A 10,956-nucleotide genomic window follows, 5' to 3' on the forward strand; every position below is an offset into this window, starting at 1 on the left:
TTCCCTTTTCTTTCTTCCCTCTATTGTTTTTTTTAGCGAGTAGTTTAGTGATAAGTGGTTAAGTCATTCGAGTGAGGTTATTTTGTAAAATAGATTGTAATATTTAAACTCAATTGTACATTTGTAAACATGAAACCTTGAGTTCGATTAATAGAATACTGCAATCACTTGAGCGAGGTAATCTTGTAATTATGGATAATTTTATAAATTGAACCGGAACATTTAAATACATATTGTACTTTGTAAACCTTAAATATGATTTATCTTGCTCGAGTAGAGGAATCTTGTAATTATGGAATAATCTTATAAATTGTATTGTAATATTTAAACAAATGTAGTACTTATAAACCTTTAAGTTTGATTAATAGAAAAATACTTTATATGCTTTACAATTACACAACACAATTAATCAAACTTTATAATCAATTATCGTGTGTTCTCTATTTGTATTTTTCATAGGTGTTTTGCTTTTCTAACATTTTTCTTTCACATTCACATACACATTACTTTGATGTCATCTTTAGCTTTTTAAAAGCAAAAGCAATGTTTGGATAAAAATGCATAAACAACAAGGACTGTTTCATAGGCCACTTAATATTTATTTTAAATTTTCATATTATTTTGGTTTTTGAGCCCTTAAGCTTTATTTGATTTCAGAAACATAGTCTACAAGGAAAGCTGAATCAGATTTTGGAATCTTCATTTGAAGCAGAAGATATAGCATATAATCTTAGACCATATCACAAATACCAATCATGAATACAATATGCATGCTGAGTGTACATTTATTTATTTTTAATTTTTTTGCTTCTTAATAATAGGAGGAGGTGTCATTACCCATGTGTTGCTTTCTTATTATTCATGAAAAGAGTATGAAAATAGCAAGGATATGATTCTATATATTACATTATTATTAGTCTAATTTTAAATTTTTTAATACTATCACTATGTCATTAATTATCTTTTTAGAAAGCTTAAATTATTGAGTATTACTAGTTTCTTATACTTATCCAATGAAAGATAAAATTACTTTTTACAAAGTCATCCAATAAGATCTTATTAAGTAGATATTTATTGAGATATTGTAGAAAATAATATATATAATAAAGTATTATTATGGTAAATTTATTTAATTGTACAACCGAGTGAGAAAGTTTTAGACTATCTCATAGTCCTTAAACTAATACTAATAATTAAACTCTATGCATAAACAGATAAAGAATTTTATGTCAATTTTGTATGACACATGAAAGGTATTTTTGAATGCCTCATTCTTGTCTTTTAGGCCAATAATTAGATCCTTTGCTAACCGTTTCAAAAGAGAAAATTATCATCGTATCAATTATTTTATGTTAGTAATGAAAACACATTAAAGGAAGCAAGTGTTTCACTTTAGTTTGTCCAAAAGTTTAACACATCATTCATTTAAAGAGAAATTAATGAATCATAATAAAGAAAGTTGCTTACAAGTTGGTGAATCACAAGATGATGGAAAATATATTATAATATACAAATATTATATTATAAAAACATAATTATTAAATCACTCGTATAAATATTGAACATAAAATTTAAATTGAATTTCACACAACTCCTATAAAATTTATATGTATAATGAATATTATCTATACTTATAAATATTTTATCAGATTTTACTTATACTTGATGTCCTATCCTTTCTTTTATAGTTAGTGAGTAATTAGTTTAAATTCATTTCACAATAAAGTACAATACTCTTTTGATATTATATATGATACCCTATAGTGTTGTTCAAGATCTTTTAAGTTTTAACTCTCTCACTTTACTACACCGTTTAACGTGGAAAAAGAAAAAGCAAATTAAAGTCCATTTGATTTTTCTTCTTTTAAGAACATGTTGGGATCCATCATATTCATCTCTCTCCAAAATGTGGACCAGTTTGAATGTTTTTTGTTTCTGCTACTTTTTCATAAAATCTGTATTTTCTATAATATATCAATTCATTAATTTATGTTTAATAACAAATTGCTGATAATTTTGACGAAACAATAACTATTTTTTTTCTTAATGAAACGGTTCAGAGAGCATCACTAGCAGAAACCAACTCAAAAATATTAATTAATTAATAAATAAATAAAATATAATAAAGTGAGACAAAGAGGATAACAACAAAACTCAAACATATCAAAAAAAATCTATAACTAAAAAAATATATTATATTTTAAAAAAACTATTTTAAGACAAAAGGAGAGATATCATTCTACTAAACAAAACATAGTTAAAATTATCGAAATTGATCAATAAATTGATACAAGAGTTTATCTCCCTTAAAAGTATGCAAATAATAAAATTTAATTTAAAAAGTATGATAAATATAATTATTTTATCTATTTTAAAGTCTTTAAAAAACACACTGAGCAAACTGAGAATTTTAAAAAGCAACAACAACTAAATTAACTAAACTTGAACACAGTCTAATCTAAATATTACTTTGAAATTTGAAAACAATAACTGAAAATGAATAATTTTTTTCCTAAAAAAAACTAAACTTGGAAGGAATGGGTATATATGCTAACAAGTTGTGGTATTTTATGAGGCAATTGAATCCGGTCAAATGGCAGTTGTCTTTGGGTTCATTTCAAGGTATGATTGGGTCTTCAAAGAGTACTAATTGGAAAACATGTTGGTCCCATTAAGGGAATTCTTTGTTTTGTTTCTTAGTGGTGCTGTGAGGACCCATTTCTAGCATTACATTAAGCCACTATAAATTCTAAAATCACTTGTACAATGCAAGAGTAACACCAAATATGTTTCAATTTATTTATAAATAAAAAAGATATGATACAATACAAATAACCCCTGTGAATTTTGTAAAAGAAAGAAAAGAGTTTCCATATTAATTAAAGAGACTAGTGATAGCATGTAGAAATACAAAAAACATTATAGTAGTGGAGAGAGATGCACATGCACTTTACACACCTCATGTTTATCTGATGCATCCCACTGACTTTGAACAAGAAGTTGTGGCAGTGGTACGTTTGAAGTTGATACTTATAAATATACATCATGAATGTCCTATTCAAGATTCCTCGTTTGTGGACCTGTCTTTAAATAGACTTCATGCCATTTTATCATTACTACATTGTAGCTATATAATATATATGGCAATGTCATCACACTTCAACATGGATTCATTATTTTATTTTAGTTCAATTGATAAATTATTAATATAATTAAATTAAATATTATATTTAAGTTTAAATTTAGAATATTGTAGTTGTTTGTAAATTTTCGGTAGTAATTATATTATTCTATCTATACAAAAAAATATAGTCTAAATTAGTTTTAAAAAAATGTATATAATTATTTACAATTAATTAAAATAAGTTATATGTAATTTATTAACTATTAACTATAACAAATTTAAAATTCTAAAAAAAAATTATGAAATAAACATTGATTTTAAATTATTATGAGTAATTTATCTATAATTTTTTAAAATGATCTAGAATTTACCGAAAACATATTGTCCACAGGAGATTCTCTAAAAATAGTTATTCAAATTTCTCAAATATAGATTAGTCATTAATCTAAGTTATTATAGTATAAGCTCTTCTTAATTATTAGTTTTCGGTGTAGTCTTTTCATAGTTAATACCCTCATAATTTTTTGAAAATGACAATTATGTCCTTATTAATTTAAAGTTTTTTTATTTATTTATTTATAATTTCATCTTTTCCGATACACACCTTATTTCCGGAAAACTTTTTTCAAGTTTTCCGGCACAGAAAGTTGTTACCGGAAAACTTTAAAAAAGATTTCCGGTACAGAAGTGAAAAATTGTACCGGCAAAATTCATTCCAAAGATTTCCGGTAAGAAGTGTTTACAGAAAACTTTCTCAAAAAGATTTCTGATACACACCATTTTTATTTTTTTTTAATTTTATTATTTTTATAAATAATAATAAATTAGTCAATAATTAACGCATCATAAATATTAATTAACACATATAAATATACCATAAATAATTAATAATTAATACACTATTAATACACCATAATAATTCATAATTAATACACCATAATTAATGATTAATAATCCTTTCCATAACAAGATTTATAAATTAGTTAAAATCAAATAAATACTAATATAATAAAAAAATAAAACAAAAAAATTAATTTAAAAAATATTTATAAAAAAAATCAAACAATGGTTTCCGAAAATGTTACGTTGAAGTTTTTCGGAAATGATGTTCTGTACTGGAAAACTTCTTTCAAGTTTTCTGAAGTGAAAGTTGTGTACCGAAAAACTTCTTTCAAGTTTTCCGGAATTTTTTTTTTTTTGCTTGTTATTTCTATTCCGGAAATATTAAATGAAGAAATTAAAAAAAATATATTTATATATATGAGGATGTTTTAGTATTTTTCCTTTACTTTTGAGAGTATAGGAATAAATGAGTGGCTACAAGGGAAAATTTTATATTTACTATCACAACTTCCATAAAAGATTACCTCACAAACCACAGTTCCTCCTTCTGCCACATATAACCCAAATGAACCTTCAAATGATCCAAACTTACTAAGAAAATGAAAAAGACTCCAAGCCTCTTTGCTACTTACAATACTACCATTGCATTATGTTACCGGTAAAAAGGAAGCAATTATCGTTGTTTCATGTAACACATGTTCCATATCCAATTCTATTTTATATGGTAATATTTCAGTTTCTCATAAAATCTTTACTTTAATTAACTTCATCCATCATGAATAACTTCTTACAAGTAAGCAATTGATGGAGTTTTCTACGGTTGTATTTGTAAGCGAAATTATATTTATATTATATGTGAGGAAAAACAATCTTTATATATATAAAAAAATTATAATATAAAAATATATTATATTTCTAAAATAAGAAATAAATCTAAACATGTTTTAAATAAAAATATAAATTATATAATTTTAATAATATCTCATTCTTTGTTTTTTTTAATAGTATAATAATATTTTATTTTAAAGATATTTAAGTATATTATTCTAGTTAAATACTCTAATTAAAAATAATACTTTGGACACTAAATACTTTTCTTTCTCATAAGAAAGCTATAGGTTGTAAATAAATTTCAAAATAAAATTTAAAGCCGACGGTCAATTGATATACACATAAGGCACGTTTGGTAGCTTATACTAGTTTTGATTGCTTAGAAAACACTTAGCACAGTGTTAAAATGACCACAATTAGAACCCTGTTATTTAGTAGCACATTTTATAAGTTTACTTGTTATAAAATTAGATTGAATAAGATGGTATTTGTGTTTATTTACTGTAATTATTTACAAAAAAATCAGTTATACAGAATTAGTTTTTTAAGAAGCTACTCAAAACAGCTTATGATTTTAAGTAATTTTTATATTCATTTTTTTTTTAAAAATAACAAACAAATCAAAATTTCTAAAAGTTATTATTTTAAAAATAAAATTATTATTTTAAAAAATACTATATAAAAAGCCCTTAGTTTTATAGATAATAAACAAAAAGATAAAACATAACTTTGGTTTTAGAAATACATCATCCATACTTCTCAAACAAATTCCCGAGTACAAATGCTCGTGTAGTGTTTAGTTCAACCGAGGAAGGAAATAAACTTTTATGAAGGGGAAGGGAGTGGAATGAGAAAAAGTGGGGAAATGTTTGGTTTTAAAAGGGGAGGTGATAAGAACGGACAAAATTTTAATAGTTTTGTATTTGGTTTAAGGAGAGGTGAATTTTAAATAGTTTTAAAGTTATAAGTTATGTTGTTTATGTTGAATTTTGAGTGACGCTCTCTTTAAGACGTTTTGAGGCACTGCCTAAAATTGTGTATAATAACCGCTCTAAAAACAGCTCTAAAAACAAAGTAACTACGTCATACAAAAAAATCGAAGGGACTGCGACATAATAACCGCTCTAAAACCGAAGGGACAGAAAGAAAGGGAAAAGGGACTCGAAAATTAGGCGAACAGAATATAAGAGGGAGAAAATAGAAAGTTGGGAAAAACATCCAACTTTGGTGTATTTTTGACAATAGGTTGAAACTCATTATATAATGATGGAAGCAAAGTCACATATGTTTTCTAAACAATGTGGGACTTTAGTATGTATAGAATTGAAACTACACACAAAATATGATAGTTTTTCAAAGTGGGATTTCAAAAAATATTCTTTCCAATGTGGGACTTGAATTTTAAAAAACAAGTTTTTTTCCACTTAAATTTATAAAAAATATTTTTTTCCAATATGGTACTTCAACACATTTTTAATTCACACTATAACATACTTATGTTCCAAAAGTTTCCCTTACCTTCCCATCAAAAAATCATTTAAGGAGGGATTTTGCTTTCCTCTTAAAAATTGAATCAAACACGTCTTTTAATTTTTTATTTTTTTTTTATAAATATCATTTCCCATCCAACCAAACACATCCTTATGATTTCGTTTACTAGTGACTGCAATACTCGTCCATGTTTGACTAGGGATGACAATAAAATCCGCACCCACGGATACCCATCCGAACCGCTTGATTTTGACGGGGAAAACCCACTTTAATTTGGTGTGGGTGCGAGTGTGGATTTTCCCGACATTAAATTTTGGGGGCGGGGACGAGTTTAGGGTGGTGATATACACGTCGCACCCGCACCTTAACTCGCTCCTTAACCCGCTCCATAAGTAATATTATTGCAATTTTTAAATTTTATATACATATATATATTGAATATATTTAATATTTTTTTTAAATATTAAAAATTATAATTTTATCTTTATAGAAAATATTTTTTTATTTTATTATTATTTAATAATAATTAATTTATTATAATAAATATGATTTTTAAATTTATAATTTTATATATATGAGTGGGTGCAGGCGGGGATAAGTGCTTAAATATTACACCCGCTATGAGCTAGTGTATGATGTTTTTGAGTTGAAAAAAATTAATGTATAATTTCAAATTTGTCTTCTGTTGTTGTTTCTCTTGATCAATTGCTCACCCAAAAAATGAATTGAAGCTGATAAAGTTTTCTGTAAAACAAAAAAGAATGAAAATTGCATAATTATATGAAAAACCAATAAAATTCTAGATGAACACACACATAATTGTTAACCCATTTCAGAGTTAAACTCTTACATCTGAGATTGAATGCGACATGAAAAGATCACTAATATGGAATAAAAATTTACAAGTTTTCTTTTTCTTTTGCCTTTCTCTTGTTCTGTTTTTCAACTTTGTTTTACATTAGAACTAACTAGGTCTTATATACACACGTCGGTTACATTAGAGAATAATAAAAATACATTTACAACAAATCGAAAACAACTAGAAGTCAACTTGCTTCTTTCGCATGCAACCAACATTTGATGAACTCCAAAGTCTTCAATTTTGAATACCACATATCAACATCTTCCTATTTAGGTGACACAAAAGCCATAAATTAAGAAATGTTATGTCATCTTCCTAATCCTAACGAACCACATTATCACCTTCAAACAATCTTTTTGTTTCAGAGAGCACTACAAAGAAGCAATATTTGTAGAACTATAGTATTTATGAATATGTGATTGCATGTGCTTCGAACCATTAATGAACATATAAACTCGAGTGTAATATAATTGGTCATTTTATCAATTGTGCATTAGAATAACACATAAGAGTACACTTTTAGTCTTTGTTACTAAGCTATTCTTGTAAGTGTATCTCACTTGACTAGGTGTTCTAGACTTCACAACATTCCTTGCAACTTTTGTCCACTTATTTCCATAGGTTCTATAATCTTACTTAAACAATCTATATGAAAAAAATAAATTAACAATTAATATGAAATAATACATTAGAATGAATGTGTGTAGCTCTCTTTTTCTAATAACCATGTACCTTAATTGATTTGCATAGGAAGCTCATTAGGATCAAATGTTGGTGATGGCTGATCAATAACGTGGCAATGTTATTGAGACACGAGTTGTTGTTGATCAAGTTCGGGTGCATGTGGTGGTGGATTTGTTCAAAATTATCTTCATAATGTGGAGGTTAAAGCTCTTGATAATCAAGATCAATATCACTTGCATTCTCAAATGATGGTGTCAAATGTTGTATAAGTGTGGTTGTTGATAAAAAATGTGTTTATGTTATTGAGACACTAGCTATTGTAGATCAATATGTGAGACTCATTTTCAAAATGTAGTATCATTATTGATTTTATCTAAAAGAGATAAAAAACCCGAATTATAAAATTAGTATGGTTTATTTATTTATATTAAAAAACAAAATCCAATCGTTACTTGCTGCCAAAGACAAGACTACATTGAGGGCGCATGATGTCCAACATAAAACTCACACACAGAGGATTACCCTCTCCAAAATATCTAAGAACTTCTTAGTTAAATTAAACCATTTTCAATTTTCTTGACAAAACCCTAAACCCACACATCTTATTACACATTGTGTAGGGTTTTCCATTTCCCTTTCAATTTTCCGCCATCATGATTACCACAATCCTCAGAAGAGCTTCTTCATCTCTCTCAAGGCGTTCAATCACCGCCGCCGCCGATACTCTCCTCGCCTCCACCGCCTCTGGCGAGCTCCGACAACTCTCCGTCCTCGCAGCAAGGTCATTTCACTCTAAATCACAACCCTTGCTATTCCGCGCTTCTTTGTCTTCTCGCGCTGGGTTCGCCGCCGAAGCTTTTCCATATGAAGAACCGTTGAAAGCGAACAGCGACGATGGCCTTGAGATCGCGAAGCTAGGGATTTCTCAGGATATTGTTTCTGCTTTGGCTAAGAAAGGAATCACTAAGCTTTTCCCCATTCAGGTTTGGTTACTAGGGTTTTGGTATTAATCGTTCATGAAATTATGTTCTGTGATTAATAATTAGTAATTGGTATTACTAATGAATTTTTGGTAGTTAATAAGTTTAGGTAATTTAAAAACTTTATTTATTTTATTATTAATTTGTTGAATTTTACAGAGGGCTGTGTTGGAACCTGCTATGCAAGGTCGTGATATGATTGGTCGAGCTAGAACAGGAACTGGAAAAACTCTTGCTTTTGGGATACCTATCATGGATAAGATCATTCAGTTTAATGCTAAACATGGGTTTGTTATTTATTTATTTATTTATGATGATGCACATGTTTTATTTTTAGTTGATCTTTTTGTACTTCTTTTTCTGTTTGAATTGAAGGTTGGTAGATAGTGGAATTATTGTGTTTAACTGTAGAAGTTTATTTTTATGTGTGGTTGATATGGCAGGCGAGGAAGGGATCCTTTGGCTTTGGTTTTGGCCCCGACTAGAGAACTTGCAAAGCAGGTTGAAAAGGAATTCTATGAGGCGGCTCCTAACTTGGATACTATCTGTGTTTATGGTGGTACGCCCATCTCTCAACAGATGAGGCAGCTTGATTATGGTGTTGATATAGCGGTTGGCACACCTGGACGTATTATTGATCTTCTTAATAGAGGTGCTCTGAATTTGAAGGAAGTTCAGTTCGTTATTCTTGATGAAGCCGATCAGATGCTTCAAGTAGGCTTTCAGGAAGACGTGGAGAAGATCTTGGAAAGGTTGCCTGCAAAGAGACAGACTCTTATGTTCTCTGCCACCATGCCAACTTGGATAAAGCAGTTAACACGCAATTACCTAAAAGATCCTCTAACCATTGATCTTGTAAGTTTTGTGGTTCTATTTTTGTCACTGGGACAGTGCCTTCAGGCATCGGGGATATGCATTGTTGAAGTTTTGTCTGGTTTACTGAAATAGCCTACAAGTATTAATTAAAATATTGAAAGTAAACTTATTAAATGTAGTCAATAGGTACATGAATCACAGTGGATATTGTAACTTTTGAGCATTAAGTTTATTATACGTAAACTATGAGCAGTGAGTGTGTCTGTGTGTCAATCATACTCGAAAAATTGGGTTTGCTTGAAGTTGTTTTCATCATTTGTAAGAAATTGTACACATTGTTATACATGTTTAGGAAGCTATTAAACACGACGATGGCCGTTAAAAAGCATAGGAAGTCATACTGTTTGAGATCCACACGGTTGGTCATTTTGGTCTGTTGGTTATGATTTAATTCTGAACTACTGGTACCTAGGTTGGAGATTCTGATCAGAAGCTGGCAGATGGAATTTCACTGTACTCAGTTGCGTCAGATTCGTACGTTAAAGCAGGAATTCTTGTTCCTCTTATAAAAGTATGTGTTCTGATACTATCATAACTTGACTAGTGCTAATTCTAATTAATGATTGTTGTTTTCGTTAGATTAGATGTAGCTATTTTGAAGTTTATTGTGTTATTTGACTAAATTTTGCTACAACATATAGATATTTTTAATCCAAGTAACTAGTTAATGTAAGTAACTTGAAAAATATATCCTCTTGTAGGAGCATGCAAAAGGAGGAAAGTGTATTGTTTTCACTCAAACAAAACGTGACGCTGATCGATTATCACATGGTATGTCTAAAAGTATTCCATGTGAGGCCTTGCATGGAGATATATCACAAGCTCAGAGAGAAAGAACTCTTGCTGGCTTCAGAAGTGGCGATTTTAATGTTTTAGTGGCGACCGATGTTGCTTCACGTGGGCTCGATATACCTAATGTTGATCTTGTGAGTTCCTTTTTACCTTTTGTTTCACTATGGTTTTATTTTTAGTTATCTTATATAGTTATTCCATTTATTAATACAGAGTAAGTTGTTGTAACCGTATTGTAGACAAAAAAGTAGTCCAAGGATTTTTAGTTATCTTAAGTGATTGGTGCATGTGTGGGTTTGACTTTATAGAAGCATTGATATGGAGGGTAGACTGAATAGAGGATAGTCTTATAGTTATATGTAAAGGGAGACCAAGGAAATATTTGGATTTAAATGGTCTATCACTAAACATGATTGATGATGGAATATTATGGGGCCATTTAATATATCTAGCTAGTTTCATCTTGTGGGAAA

General features: G+C 28.7%; 1 protein-coding gene across 1 annotated transcript in view; it reads left to right on the forward strand.

Moving 5' to 3' along the window:
- Nucleotides 1–8,402: 8,402 nt before the first annotated feature.
- LOC101511611 (DEAD-box ATP-dependent RNA helicase 53, mitochondrial-like) overlaps nt 8,403–10,956 on the forward strand; it is a 4,720-nt gene continuing 2,166 nt past the window's right edge. Inside the window, exons 1-5 of the mRNA XM_004491207.4 lie at nt 8,403–8,818; nt 8,975–9,102; nt 9,259–9,670; nt 10,104–10,202; nt 10,393–10,617. Coding sequence (XP_004491264.1) covers nt 8,489–8,818; nt 8,975–9,102; nt 9,259–9,670; nt 10,104–10,202; nt 10,393–10,617 — 1,194 coding nt within the window. The 5' untranslated portion in view covers nt 8,403–8,488. The remainder of the gene's footprint in view (nt 8,819–8,974; nt 9,103–9,258; nt 9,671–10,103; nt 10,203–10,392; nt 10,618–10,956) is intronic.

Source organism: Cicer arietinum, chromosome 2 (genome assembly GCF_000331145.2).
Source record: "Cicer arietinum cultivar CDC Frontier isolate Library 1 chromosome 2, Cicar.CDCFrontier_v2.0, whole genome shotgun sequence".
Taxonomy (NCBI): Eukaryota; Viridiplantae; Streptophyta; class Magnoliopsida; order Fabales; family Fabaceae; genus Cicer; species Cicer arietinum.